At 37.5% G+C, this 16,191-nt stretch overlaps 1 protein-coding gene across 3 annotated transcripts in view; it reads right to left on the reverse strand.

Annotated features, from left to right (window-relative positions):
• The window catches only part of Dcc (DCC netrin 1 receptor), a 1,292,030-nt gene that overhangs the window by 50,255 nt on the left and 1,225,584 nt on the right, over window positions 1–16,191 (reverse strand). For all 3 annotated transcript variants that reach the window (XM_045143229.1, XM_004667488.2, XM_045143230.1), the window contains exons 23-24: window positions 10,991–11,153; window positions 2,192–2,418 (exon numbers count right to left, since the gene is read on the reverse strand). In XM_045143229.1, coding sequence (XP_044999164.1) covers window positions 2,192–2,418; window positions 10,991–11,153 — 390 coding nt within the window. The remainder of the gene's footprint in view (window positions 1–2,191; window positions 2,419–10,990; window positions 11,154–16,191) is intronic.

Below are 16,191 nucleotides of genomic sequence, written 5' to 3' on the forward strand. Positions count from 1 at the left end.
GAATAAATGGAGAATGATAAAAAATAATTATATAAAATTAGGAGCAGAGTAAACTTCAGGAAGAAAATAATGAAAATGAATTCTTTCCCTCCATTTAAGATTTAATGGATTTATATCATACCTACCAAACTGTCTTATAAAAACATATGTTTATGCCTATATGTTAATGATCCTCTCACATCTGGTTAGTGAGGCTTCTCTTTTCAGATAGTGGTGACCACTGGGGTGACTCAAAATTCATTAATGTGCTGAAAAGTAACAGTGGAGTATTCAGCAGCACTGAATGAGACATCTCTATCTCACCCACCAACACTCAGGAGCCATTGCAAAAGAGGTGGCGGGAAGAAAATAAAGGCCAAAGGAAGGGGATGAGTGGTTACAATGCTGTCATCTAGACACAGACTGCCATGGTATTAATGGCCTCACAGTGGTTGAAACCACCTACACAAGACCTGCATAATAAGAGTGATTGATGGACTGGAGGGGGTGGTGAGAGTTCAGAAAGGGGCCAAACAAGGAGGGTAGTGGGGTGGGCTGGGACTATGATCATGGTATTACACATAGGTTTTCAGTACAAATGAAAACAAATATAATCATTTTTGATAAGAGGAAGCAAAAGAATAGGATACTATCAACTATATAAAAACTATCTCAAAATAGAAGAAGGAAAAATAAACTTTAGATACAACTTCTGGGCATGGTGGCACATACCTTTAATCCCAGAACTCAGGAGGCAAAAGTAGGAAGATGTCTATGAATTGAGATCACTCAGACAATACATGAGTATGCAGTGAATTCCAGGTTAGCTTGAGCTACAGTAACACCCTACCTCAAAACCTATGTATATGTATGTATGTATACATGATACAACTGGACCTATATTGATACCGTTTTCTACTAAGCCATTTGATATTGCTGGGTGGGTGTCTACATGTATGTTTCTGGTTTTTCAATTACTCTTTTATTCTAAACATGAACATTTTAGAAAAAAAAAATGTATCTCCTAAGAATATCACCTTGAGCCTAACAGTATGATAGAGATAGACACTGAGGATTACTCAAATCATACCAAAGTAGAAATACAGAAGCTGCTGAGAGCTCAAGACTAAAATAGACATAAAACACACCCATCAAGGCTCAGGGAATTTTGCAGAAGAGGGGACTGCAAGATTGTAAAGAGCCACAGGATGAGAGGAATTATCCGGGTATTGCCACCCTCAACAATGAATGACTCCTGCCCTCACAACTCATAACTCACCCCACGATGATTACCAGCAGCTCCGCTGAGGAGCAGCCTCAGTAGAGTGAGGGCAGGGAGGGTGAGAATGATCGTACCAATGCACGATTTGTCCACACTAAGTGTCTACTTAATAACATTTTTAAAAATGACCAAATTGTTTTTCCATTGCAATTTTTGAAACATAAGTTGTTTTAATAGTGTGTTTGATGTTTGCGATTATAACAAATATCTGAGGGAATCAACTGACAAAAAGCTTTATTTTAGACCACAGTTACAGAAGAATGAATCCATGACTGAATTTTTTTCTTAAAGGTTTTGGTTTGTAGAGAGGTAGGAAATTATAACTGCTTCATAGAATTCTCAGGAGAATGGGGAATCTGTGGTTACTATGCTCCCATTCACTGTAAAATGGGCACTTTGCTTCAGATGCTCATGTATCCCAACAGCTTTTAAGTGGACTGTGTCCCACTAGACATCATATAATGTGCTCTGGAGATAGCAGTTGATCTCCATGGTGATGAGGACTATATTTATTGAATATATTACTTTTTTCATTCTTTAAGTCCTTCCACTCTGATTAAAGAAAAAACAACAGATTGTACATTTAGAATCAACCTTTATTGATCTATTGAGACTGGGAAGTGGGGAATGTATGAATAGCATTAAAGTTTATCGCTTTGACCACATTTTCATTTCAATTAGGCTTCTCATTTGAACATTTCTCAGTTGAAGTACTTCTAAACTTTTAGAATGTTTGAGAATTGTTAGGACTATGTTAGGCAGGTAACAGGATGCTGAGGATGCACAGTGGTTCATGAACCACATTTATATTAAATTGTTTTCGTCACTGAGAAATGTCAAAAATGGCAGCGAATTATCAGGAGAATATCTCCACAAAATACTGGAAAAAACCTCCCTGTGGGCTTCCCTGGTCCAGGGGGAGACCTTTACCTGAGTGGGAAGTGCTTTTGCTGCCCAGTTGGCTTTCTGACTGGCTGTGGCTGACTGGTGTGAGGTCTTGACAGCTTTGGATGGGGGAGTCCCTTCCTGCAGGTTCAGTTCCTGATGGCTTCTCAATGTTTTTCATCTCCATTTCTTCATGATGTATCCAAAGGTCAGGGGGTCTAAGGTCCTTTTGACTGCCTTTCCTTTTGCCCACACTGTGGGTGGCTCGTTTCCTAGGGAACAAAGTAAGGAAGCAAATGTGAGTGCCTCTATCCAATGACACTGTCTCCTTCCTCAGCCAATTCAACTTGGAAGAAGGGAAGGAAACAAAAGAACTCCCAGGAGGAATCCTGTGAAATCCCAAATTGCCAGAGCACTCTTGGCTGTATTTCTCTTCTTGCCTGAAGCCTCAACACATTCTAGGAGATGTGAAGCTGAATCCCCAGAGCCTCTGCTGTCTGCCAGAAGCACCTTTCTCCAGCTCTGCCGGCTGGAAATTCATGCACAAGGTGACAGTGGGTTAGACATAGCCATATGCCCATCTCCGGAGGTAGGCATAAGGAAGCTGACTGCAACATCTGTTTTGGAGATTAATGAAGGAGTTGTATTGAAAGGGAAAGTTGAAATAAAAAAGGAAAGAAAGAAAAGGGTGATTTTGTGCCAACAGGCAAGATCAGAGCTCAGAAGAAAGTCTATACCTTGGCTGGGTAATTTAATGTGCAACTGGGACACTTGCAATTTGAAAGCAGAAGGCCACAGGAGAACATTCTTAGGCAAATCAAACACTTTGTCTTGGAGTCACTATGTGTGTGAATTCAAGCACAATGACATGCGTCTCTGGAAAGTAGAAGAGGAAGCTCTGCTCTTTAGAAATGTGTTGCGAATGTCATTTATTTGCCTCAGTAAATATCCAGCAACCATAAATTAATTTTTTGAGGAATAATCGCATCTTGGAGCTGGTGAGCTTCAAACACTCTCTGCATGCTAACGAAGGCAGTCTGATGCGTGTGCTAGCAGTTCCCTATAATAGGCACCCAGAACACTGGCTTGCCAGCCACATCTGTCTACAGATTTGTAAATAAAGTTTTATTGGGATATTGTTTCTAGACGGAAATCAGAGTAATGGAGAAAGTATCATTAGAAGAAAACATAAATTGTGTTTATTAATTAGTTCTTTTCAGAATTATTTTTGTCCCCTACTCTTCAATTTCATGAATTTTAATCTCTTCTTGTAGCATCCATTTCTTTTAATATCTCTTAGAAGACAACATGGAACACATGAAATCTAGCTTTGAAAAACACACCAAAAAGCATGTATTCCTTATTCTTCTTGTGACCAGTTTATTATGAAAATTGCTTCATGGTTTCTGATTAGTTTAAACAAGCTAGTGTATGTGTGTGTGTGTGTGTGTGTGTGTGTGTGTGTGTGTGTGTGTGTGTATTGGTTCCTGTGTTCATAGGTACATAAACACATATGTGTATGCATGCATGCATGTGTGCATGTAGGCCAGAGATTGATAGTATGTATCTTGCTCAATGGCTCCCCGCCTTGTTTGAGATGAGATCTCTCACTGAACCCAGAACTCATCCATTTGGCTAGAGAAGCTTGCCAGCAAGCCCTAGGATTCATCCTGTCATGATCACAGGTGTGTACCTCCGTGAATAGCTATTTACATGGGTTCTAAGAAACTAAACGGGATCTTCAGACTTGTGCCACCAAGCATTAACCACTGAACAACCTCCTCAGCCCAAATAAATTAATCTTATTTTTTTAAAGCTGTAACCTCTGCAAATCTATTTGCAGTACCTTTGCCTTCCGAATTATTGAATAAGAAGCTTTACAAATATTTGGTAATTAAAAGAAATATTTGGTGGTGTGATTTGTTGCATTTTTTAACCCTATTTCTATTCAAGCATGCTGATGAGAACAAGAAGCCCAATCTCAATAGCTATGTCATATTTAGGTAGAGAAGTAATGTGCACTTGTTGCTCTAATAAATTTCCACACAATTGCCTGTGCTTCACTGACTCTCTGCCAGTAGCTCCACCCTGTCTGAGGACAGCCATAAAAATACCTCCTAGATGGTGTTTTTGTGTCTAAGATACTACTTCCTTACTGGCTACCATTTCCCAAATTCATTGCCTGACAATGAATCTGCCTTCCTTAACAGATCTGTGGTCACACATAGCCATGCATGCTATCTGTCCTTGGTACTGTTAGAGAAGGGCTTATTCTTATTAAAAGTTGTTGACTTCACTCTGTCATCTCTCTTTCTATCAGATCAAGATGAGAAATAATCTGGAGGTGTCTGTGATTGCATGCGGAGAAGTGCTTGTTCCCTTATCCTGGCCAACACAGTCAGCCTCCTCAGTGTAACTCATTATTTAAATACCCCATGGTGAAAAGTAGACAAAGCTTTTCTGAAAATATGAGCTGTATGTGTCAGGCCTATAATTCCAGTATTTGGGAAGGTGAGGCAGGAGGAGTGCTGTAAGTATGAGGCCAGTCTGGGCTACAGAGTTAGAACCTATCTCAAACAACAAAAATAAAATTAAAATAAAATGAACAGTTTTTTATTTATTTTTTGTTGATTTTTATTAAAGAGAGAGAGAAAGAGGCAGATGGAGAGACAGAGAGAGAATGGGTGCGCCAAGGCTTCCAGCCACTGCAAACTAACTCCAGACGCATGTGCCCCCTAGTGCATCTGGCTAATATTGGTCCTGGGGGATCGAGCCTCAAACTGGGGCCCTTAGGCTTCACAGGCAAGTGCTTAATGGCTAAGCCATCTCTTCAGCCCAAATGAACAGTTTTAAAACTGGTAATAAATCATGAATCATAGCTTCCTTATGTTTATATGCATATCTTGCTTATTAACCACTCTCCATGACTCCTGGCCAAAAGCATCACCAGATTTTTTTTTAATTGTTATTATTGTTATTATTATTATTTTAAAAAGTGTCCCAACCTGGACAAAGTCAGAAGCTTGTTTTGTAGGTTGTTCTTCTTGAACTCATCTAGGGGGGAATTTTACTTTCTGGTAAAAATGTAGAGAGGTTTTTCTCATGGATTTTAATAAGTTCTAGACCTCTTTTAAGAAGCTTCTCATTCAACTTTCTGAGTGTCAAAAAAAACTCTCCAGATCTATGTCTTTTTTCATATATTTTATCAAGACCCATCTAATAGTTTCTCTTCTCAAGGAAGGAATATTTGGCTTAGAGAGGCCCTGCATGGAGTCCCCTCCTCCCTCCTGTGGCAGGTGTGCAATAAACCTAACAGGTGCTCATAACTAATTTCTCTGAAACGTGTCTTACAACCTACAAGATACAGCTGCCCCCTTACTTTCTACCCATCTGTTGGCTCCCTAATGTGATGGCTGCAGCTTTCAGCCCTCTGCAGTGGTACAACTATCTTTAAAATGTGTCTGCAGATGCTTCCAGTGCAGTGGCTCCTGGAGTGTGGCCTCTGGACCAGAGGGAAGGTACCACCTGTGAACTTGTCAGGAATGCACATTCAAAGGCTCCTCTTTAGAATTGCTGAAGTAGAAATTTGTGTTGGGGGTGAAGCTAGCAGCCATCTGTGCATTAACAACACTTAAATTCTGTCTAGTGATTTATTTGGTTTTGTTTGTTTTATTTTAAAGTTAGCGCTTCTACTAGACAAAGAATGCTCCGCAGGTTTAATCACTTCTTATAATACAAGTGCACTCTTTCCTGTAGGTTTGTATAATCTTTGTTCAAAAAAAAAAAAGCTTTATAATTGGAGTATCTCCTCAGAAACCTCACTCTTATAAAAGAAGAGGCAGAGCTTACTCTGAGTTTTTGTGTTTTCTCCTCTTCATACCACAAGAATCTGTCTAAGGATGACAGGGGCCCATATTTCTCTTTGATCTATTTTGTTTGATTTTTCTGATTGATTGTGTATCTATTTTGTTTTACTGTTTATTTAACTTCCTCTTTGCATTTCTGCTTTCTGGCAATTGATTCTCTTCAACTTTCCCTTCATTCTCTTACCTGGGGCACTTTCCTAACTGTTTTAGGTCAGTAAAATCTTAGATTATTTAAATCACTTCTCCCCCATACCTGTCACCTGGACCTTGAATGCTAGCTGTCTTGTCAAGCTGTCTAGTGGCTTCCTCTGTCATAATTCAGTTCCTGCAGTAATGATAGGATAAACTTTATTCTTAATAGGATAAAGTATTTCAAACTATTGTTTGATACTATGCAGAGATAACTAAGGTATGCAGGGACAATAAATGAAAGAAAATGTTAGTACTCCTGGGGATTTCTACATTGTTGAACTAAGAATGTTTCAGAAAGTGGCAAGTAGTAATACAGAAAAGTTAGAGGGTCCAAATCATAAGAAGCCTTCCCTCCCACAGAAAAATTTTAGATAATATAATGAGCTCAGTAGATAATTGCAGAAATATAAATTGATGATATTCACGTGATAGGCATGGATTGGGTGAAAAGGAACTTTTCATTACTGACTGTTGAAAGCTTCTTTATTGGATATTTAAAGTTCCTTAATTTCTACTTAACTATTATTTTCAGAAGAATTTTGTTTTTACTTTTCATGAGTTTGTTGAGGGTATGAGTGGAGAAGAAGCAACATTAGTTGAGTGTTCATTTATACTTATGTCCATTACAGGTCTAACATGTTGCTAGACATAAATTCTTTTGCCAAATTAAAATAAATCATCCATTTCTCCCTAAGTGGTAAAGAATATTCTGCTCAAGTTAGCTCATGAAAAGTAGGTAAATACAAATCTATGTGCTAATTCATGGTCAAAGGCATGCTGAAGACACAGCAAAGGCAGTAATGACTGAAGAAATAAGTTAAAATTATTCAGGGAAAGATACATTGGAAAACATGAGTATTGCTTTTCAACTTCATCCTCTGTTATTTTTATTTGACTGATAGCTATTAAAAATAATAGCTCCAGGATACCTGTATTTTATGGCATGCAATTACTATGCACTGAAGTAACCATTTTAAATCTTTGTGAGATGAATGTGAAAACAATTTAAAGGTTAAAATGTTCAAAATCAAACACCCTCAAGGTAAAACTTAGTGGATTTCACTTGAGAGTTTAAATATCCAGTATTAAAAATTATCACATTTGTGAAGATTTGCATGTGTGCTAATCATTAAAACTTGCCATGCACATGTCAAATCAAATGGAAGGGTTCAGCCCACAAGTGATTTCTATCAAGAAAAAAATTGGGTTGTGTTTACATACTTAAACAATGTATTCGGGCATGACTACTAATTGTCTACTAGGATGCCTTAGAAATGTAGTAACAACGGGGATGGGGAGATAGTTCAGGCAATGAGGCTCTTGCCATTCCATCTACATAAGCGACAAGCATGCAAGGGAGACCTCCTGTAATCCCAGTACTCCTGAGGCAGAAAGGAGAACTAGGGCTCAGGACCCAAGTTGGGCTAGCCAATTGGTGAGCTTTCTGTTGAGCAAGAGACATGTGTCTGTAATGAAGGTTAGATCAGTGGAGAAAGCTCCCCCCAAGTCAAACACATATACACACACACACACACACACTCGCACACACAGGATAATAGAAAGTACTTCATCTTAATACTAAGTTGAAGAAACTGATACCCATGAAATGAAGTCAGGGCCTTCCTTTACATAACAAAATCGATTTAGTAAAACATTGATAAAATTATGACTAGAAGTTTGGTTCAAATTTGGTGAGCTATTTTGTATAGTAAAAATTAAGTCTTAGCCAGTAAAATATGAATTAATCACATAGCCAAAATTATCATTAAATTATATAAGTATATATGCACACAGAAATATGTGCATATACATAAAACATGATAGAATAAAACAAAACACATATTAACTCAAATGAGGATACATTGGTAGTTTATAAATACTACATAGATGTAATAATTCACATCCTCCAATAAAACACAAATAAAAATTCACATTCTGTATTAGTCTCAAAGAGATTATAAAGAGGCTCTAAATGTGTTTCCTGCTTCACCTTATTAATTCAATTCAATTAATCAATTAACTCAATTAATTCAAACATTCTACTCCCACTTTCTGAAAGCTCAGTAAAGAAGCTTATTTCTCTTTCAGGTTGTAATTGATTTTTTTCTTTCATCTGCATTTCTCAGTTGTGTTTAAAGGCCTCAATGTGATAGTATGAGGGATAGTCCTTAATGAAACTGAGAAAAAAAACTGAATAAAAATTAGAAATAAGTGCAAGAAAACAATTTTTAGTTTTCATTCGGGCTCCTAACATTCAGACAGGGAATGATGAAGGTCTGTTGGGTCTGTCACTGAAGAAATATGTGAAACTGTAAAAATATATCAAATAAATATTGAGACATTGGGTATAGTTTAAGGAAAAAACAAAATGAGCTAGAAACTCAACTTCCTTGGGTCTTTAGTCATTATTGGAAATATTTCTTTTTTCATTCATTCCCTAATGTTATATTTACACACAGTATTTGTACCTAGGGTTTCTGTATCAACTCTTTCAAAATAAAACCCTTCAGCATTTAGCAGAGGCCTTTGTGTAAGTTTCAAGATGATCTGTGACTTTTCTTAACATGGTTTCAAATTTTAATTGCATCTTGAGGAAATTTGTCTGTTCCTTGTATAGAAACTTTATGTTCATCATCCTCGTCACTGTAATGTAAATGAGTCAGAAAAAAAGAACTCAAAAATACCCCACCAAAGGTAGTTACTTAATTTTAGATAGCTTAGTGAATGCTTCAGTATTTTTTTCTAGCGAGAATACTTTTATTATACAAGTATCATACACCCAACCGACACTTAGGGAGCACTACGGGCTGGGAGATCCATTCGCTAGCTCCACCTCACCCACGCTCTTTTCCCTGAAAGTGAATCATTCTCAGGTCAGCTTCGGAGACCTGGTGCCACATATTACCCCAATGCCAAGTTTGCACAACCTTCCTAAGAACTCTGAACTAAGAGCCTGTTCAAAATCTTACTGCTACATTTTGAACTTGATGTGTCCCCACTGAAATGCATGCTCAAGCTGGTCTGGTCCCCAAGCTAAGAGTGTTGACAGATGGGGAGGACACTAAGAAGAAGTAATGCTTTAACTGGAGGAATGATTCTTTACTTGTGGGAATGGATTTCTTACACTGAGATTGGGTTCCTTTAAAGTGAAGCAACTTGTCAGCTTTTGCAGCCTCTCTTGCCATGTGGCTCATCTGCCTCATACCTGCTTTTCTTCTGCTTGGTCACAACGCTCACACTCAAAGAAACACCAGGTGGCCCTTGCTAGAAGACGATCTTTTGCCAATGCTATGTTCTTAGATAGGACTGTGGCTCCAAAATAAACCAATATTCTTTTTTGTTTTTTGGTTTTTTGAGGTAGGGTCTCAGTCTAGCTCAGGCTGACCTGGAATTCATTGTGTAGTCTCAGGGTGGTCTCAAACTCATGGAGATCCTCCTAACCTCTTCCTTCTGAGTGCTGGGATAAAAGGCGTGCACCACCACGCCCACCTTAAACAAATAGTCTTGAGGGTTATTTTGTTATAGCAGTAGGCTAAAATACTTAATCAATACTTCTCATTGCCAGGCATGGTGGTGCATACCTTTAATCCCTAGCACTCAGGAGGCAGAGGTAGGAGAATTGCAGTGAGTTGGAGGCCACCCTGAGACTACCTAGTGAATTCCAGGTCAGCCTGAGCTAGAGTGAGACCCTACCTTAAAAAAACAAGAAAAAAAATAGTTCTCATTTACATAGAGTCTTATTAGATGCTCAGAACTATGAAAACAGGTATCATGTATCTCAGAATGGTGACATGTGAGGGTAGCTCATTCCATCAGGTTTCTTATTTAGACAGAGTGGTCTGGACCACCAGTAATACCCAGGCTCAAACAGGTCTAATTTGTGCTCATACCTTAGGCTTTCAGAGACAGCACAGTCCCTAAGTCCCTGAGGCAAATTATTATTATAATTTTATTATTTTATTATTATAATAATTATTATTAATCTCAGTGATCTAAGGAATAATAATGGTGGAAATTCCTTCCAGTGTAGTACATTTGAGAAGGACTAAAGAGTTTTAGACTAAGAAGAGCAAGGACTGGTGACTATGGGAATAGGCAGAGACAAATAAGAATGTAATGTCAGTCATAAGGTGCTGAATGGCAATTAAGTGCACTAAAACCTTGTTTTTATTCAAAAATTGTGTACCTTGATTCAACATGTTATGCAACCCAGAACCGCCGAATATGAAAATATGTTCAAGCTCAACAATTTCAAATTCTGACAATTAAGCCTAGCTAGGAAATATGAACCCCCTTGAATCTTCTTTCTTTGCCACTGCTTTGTAATTACACTGAGCTTGGTATTCTATATTTAGTCATCCATTCAACAAGTATTGATTACCTGCCTGCAGGCCTCTGTCAGAAATGATAAGCAAAGTACTTTGAGAGGAATAGTGGCTCCCACCGTCTATGCCCGCTTATAGACTGGGCTAGAGCAGAGGCATGGCAGAGTCCATTTTTTGAGTACTATTTACAGAACACCTCTTCCAGCATGAAAGAAAGAGCCTGGTCCTGAAATAAAAGCAAACAGAAATGCAATAGTGTCTCCAGGGCATCTACGGTAAAATCGGCAAGTCTCACTATCATGTGACTATATCTTGAATGGACAAACCAAGGTTTGCCAGGGTGAAGCAATAAGGGTCATGTGGGGAAAGCAGTAAGGAACATGAACTCAGGAAGAGAGACTTCAAGAATATAACTTGGGAACAAGGTAAGCTTTTCCACTCAGGAGTCAGATGTGACTCACTTTCTCTGCTGTGCTGAGGAGCGCCGTGTGCAAATCACTGCTGCGATCACCACCGCCAGCACGGTGATGGCCCCGACAGCGACCACGATGATCACCAGCAGGTTGCTGTTCTTCTGCGGAGTGGCACTGCCGTGTGGGGGGTGCATCTGCCCAATGGGTGGCTCTGAAAAGGCAAGCATACAGGGATCAGGTTTAGGGAGTGTTGTCTATCAGTGCTGGCCAAGCACGACATGAAATGTGACATATTTACTGCTTATAGACATTCCTAAAAGTAGGAAGAGCATTGAAAAATGTGAGAGAAACATGTATCCTTCCAAGTTGAATAATGATATAAATCCATGCATAACTTGTATGAGAGTATCCATTGGCATAACTGTACTGAATAGCTAAAGGAAGAAACAACCTGAATGTCCACTAAATCATAAAAAATTTATATCCATATATGTAATATTATCCAGCCACAAAACAGCATGGGGCCCTGACACATGCTGCAGTGTGGAGACTGAAAGAAAGAAGTCAGATAAACAGTGTCACAGACTGTTTAATCCCACTGTCATAAAGTATCATGAAAAGGCAAATCTGTAGAAACAATGTATATTGGTGTTGGTCAGTGGATGTAAAGAGGAGCTCAGAATGGGTTTAAGCTTCCCTTGGGGCTGGTAAAAAAGTCTTGAAATTAGACAATGGAGACAATAGTATAATCCTACAACTACACAAAAGATGACTGATTTGAATAATTTCCAAAGGTGTATTTGCAGTACATGAGTTATATCTCAATCAAAAGGATAAGATATTATATTGAGTAGAAAGGGAAGACAGGAAAAAAATACTATCTCTGATGATAAGAACTACAAAGTAAAAAGAACCAGAGAGGCAGTTGCTGGCGTGAACGAGGTGTCATGAGTGACATATGTTTGACATAATAACTCACTGTCTTCTACTCCCCTTTAAAGTGCTACCTAGAAAACACATTTAGATTTCAACCTGTCAAGAGTACACTGATTCCAGTGGTTCACGTAGTATCATAATGTCCTCACACAAGGTTTCCTGGTATTTAATAGGAGAAAAGATTTAGCAAAAATGTATCGGTATAACAGGATATTTTGATAAATTGCATATCTAAACAATAAAGGCTAATGATATTTTAAAACATTATCTTCAAGTCCATATTCAGTGGTTAATCATTGTTTTCTGTCATACTTGTCATTATTTCTTTTATAAAGTTAATTAGCTTATAATTATGTTTTAGAATTAAGTTATCATGCTTCAAGGAGTAATGAGCTCAAATGGGCTCCTACATTTAAGCATGTAATTTTCTTCTGTAATGTATATTAGTTTTCTATGCTTGTTAGGGAAAATATTTAGGTGTCTTAAACCTCAGTGTCTTCATCTGTGAAATGGGAAACTAATACAGAACCATCTGAACTCCTGAGTATGTATGACACATTAAGTAAAACCTATCCTAAGATAACAATCTAAACATTCTACTATGAACTCTCTAATAAAATGTTATAATCTTCACTGTGAAGCATGGATTAAACTTTTCTACAAATGAACACAATGACCAGTGTCAGCAAGACTGAAATGATGACATTGTCATGTTATGTGAGAAGCCTCTTTTTGTGGAAAAATAGCTATCTAAACTTAGATAAATTATTCCTTAGTCTTTCTTACTGGAAAACTCAAAAGCACATCTAAAATAACCCAGAACACAGTGGGTAATTAATCAAAAGTCATTAAATAGCAGTTTCTGTTTAAAATTTTGATTATAAATACAATAAATCAAACTCTATTTGAAGTTTTTTTTTTTTGCATTTACTACAAGGAAACAGTTCATGTAAAAATATCACAGGTTAACTTACTTGATTAGATATTATTTAGTCACATCTTACTATGCCATTTCTGTGCTTAATAAATTAGTTGATTGGAAGAAATTAACCTTTCCTGTTACAGCTTACATGGGAGATGACTCTATAGTCTTCTTATAGACTTATACTCTTTTTTTTTCATATAACTGAATGAATAGTTTAACAAACATGAATCATACAAGATAGCATTCCTTATGGAAAATGTTAAAAACCTGGTAAGCTGGAGTTATTCAAATGTCTCTTCCACACAATGAGTATAGTCCCTGCTAAGAAGGAGAGACATTATGCTGATGCTACTTGTCCAGCAGGTTTAGGGAGCATAAACATTCTTATTACTTCAAACATTATGATTCCTTATGAAAGTTCCCATCAGTTTAAAACTTGATGTTTTATGTATTTCTTAATCACAAATCAAACACTAAATGCTCATAATATGTAGGATCAAATGGGAAGATTAAAGATAAATATAATGTAATCTTTAGTTAGTCAACTATTGTTATTGGCAGTAATTGTGATCAATATTTCCAAAAACATAGAATTAGTGAATAGAGAATTATTATTTATTAATTCTTGAGATAAAGCAAAAAAGGCATAGTAAACCTTTCATTCCAACATCGGTTGTTCTAAGAATTTCATCATAACATTTTTATCAGTAAATAAATATGTAACCTCTCTCTTTCTCCTCTCTCTCTCTCTTTCTCTCTCTCTCTCTCTGTATATATATATATATATATATATATATATATATATATATATATATGTGTGTGTGTGTGTGTGTGTGTGTGTGTGTGTGTGTGTGTGTGTGTGTGTGTTTGTTTAAAGAACTCTTATTTAGTATACAATATGGCCTCATCCAAATCAATTTATAGACCACAGTGCTATAACGTCTGCCTTAAAAAAAAAAAAAAAAGCATGACATTTATTTTCTCTGTAAAGCACATCACACTAGAAGATACTTCACTATATTGGGTGGGGGAGCACGTTAAACAGTAAAGTCTCCAAAAAAAAAAGGACAAAAATAGGGGAACAATGGTTCCATTTATTCTTTTTTTTTGGTGGGGGGAGTTGAGGTAGGGTCTCACTCTGGTCCAGGCTGACTGGCTGACCTCAAATTAATTGGGTAGTCTCAGGGTAGCCTTGAACTTATGGTGATCCTCTTACCTCTGCCTCCCAACTGCTGGGATTAAAAGTGTGTGCCACCACACCCAGCTGATTCCATTCATTTTTAACATTCATGATGTATAATCACTGTAAAATGGTTCACCATTTTTATAAGACCTTAGATAAATCAAAATTATATACTTAATATTACTATGGGTCTATATCTTACCAAAATAACATCTTTAATATTTCTAAATTGTTCTAGGCTTTTAAATATTTTATGTTTATTATGGAATTTCTCCCATAGACATTCTGCAGTAAGTTGACTGACAAATTCAGCGTTGAGTGCTCAATAATTAAAATACACACCAGATACTGAGTTTGGGAGTTCTGGTTCATATTGTAAGGATCTGGTCCCCTTACAAAAATAGCTGACCTTCAATAGCTGAGTAGCACCTATATGTAGGAAACATGAACATATGAATGACACTGAATCTTTCTAGTTAGGGCTAAGCTTTTTTCTTATAATTATAGCTTTCCTTATTACAGTTTTATTATTAGAACACTCTGAACTCAACATATATATTACAAATTTTAATAGTTCTTTGAATTTGAACAGAAATTATGGACTTGGTCATTTCAAAGCATTTCTCCCCAATATTGGGTGCTATAGACAATTGACTGGAAGAGTCATAGTTATGTAGCCCAATGTTCCCTACAATGAGACCTTCATCAGCAGTATGAGAAAGAAGTTCCATGATCAATTAAAATGAGAAGAAAATTCTTGTCTAAAGGATAGTAGAGAATATGTTAAATTATTCTATAAATGTGTATTGAAGATCACATTCAATATAGAGAATTCTACATTTGACCAAGACACTCATTATTATTGACATCATGGAACTTACAACTAACTAGGAAAGACTTTTATTAAATTTTAAGGCAAATGTTACCAGCATAAGTAGTGTCAAAACAGAGGTATTTCTATATACTGGTTTCACATGCAGAGCTATGTTTTTTTGTTGAGAGTTCATAAAACAGGCACACTGTGGAGAGTTAGGTGGAATCATGAAGTATATTATGAGAAGCGTCTTTGGTTGCCACAACAGAACGGAGAAGAAGCTATATATCTATAATTATCAGGAACCAAGGAAAGAATGACACACACAGAGGCCAGAAGGAGAGTAAGGATCAAGAGTTTATATTCAATTTCCATAAATGAATCACACTTAAAGGTACCCAACAAGTCCAGAATGGGCTTGTATTGTTTTAAGATCTCTCGTTGCTGTGTTGAGAGAGGTTGGTGATGAAAAGGAACCCCACCAGGTGAGTAAGTGGTCACTGAAATTCTCCAGATAAAAGATGCTGGCAGTTTGAACTGAGATGGTGCTGAGCTCAGTGAAGAAAACGGGATGGTTAGACCACAAAGAGCAAAACACAGGCTGGATATGTGAGAGGAGAGAACGGAAAAGACAGATTTAGGAGTTTGCCATAACCTTTTTGCCTCAATCGTAGTGAGGGTGAAAGGTTCAGAGAGAGAAGACCTAACAACAGACTCTGATATGTTAGAATGAGGAGCTGCGAAGTGTGAAAGGGGAACCTAAAAACAGGGCCTGATCAAAGAAACACGCTTGGGAGCTGACACACAGATGGGACGAGGAGTCACCAAAACCACAAACACACATTTATGCAGAAAAGTTCTCTTGCAACTCAGATATCTGCAGGTAAGTAAAATGAAAGAACCTGACTATGGAGAAATTAAAACTCAAATCAATACCCCACTGCCTACTTGCCATAATTATTTTTTCTCAGTTTATATTAAACCCAGGTCCTTTAAACATCCTTCAAGGAATGACGATCTTCATGACTTTAGGCATGGAAGATTCTACTCTGAATCCCCTGTCAAGTGGAAAATTGGACAATATCTAGAGACGATGAAAGCTGTGCTGGGTGATGGGACCCACCACTGAGACCTAGTGGGTGGAGACCTGAGGTGCTGCTGAAAATCCTGTTGTGTTCTGGGCAACGTGGGCAGCAAGGAAGAATCCAGTTGCCAGTGTTATAGGTGCTGAGATTAAGAATCCCTGCTCTAGCTCAGTGCTCTGTATGTCCAATGAAAACATCAAATCCTAACATGTGACTGGTGCCACATCAGTAATCCTGAAGAAGCTGATTCTAGATTCTGAGATTCTAGGTTAGACTGGAAGCTTTTAATCCTTTGGAATAGATGTT

The sequence above is a fragment of the Jaculus jaculus genome, chromosome 2 (assembly GCF_020740685.1).
Source record: "Jaculus jaculus isolate mJacJac1 chromosome 2, mJacJac1.mat.Y.cur, whole genome shotgun sequence".
NCBI classification, from domain to species: domain Eukaryota; kingdom Metazoa; phylum Chordata; class Mammalia; order Rodentia; family Dipodidae; genus Jaculus; species Jaculus jaculus.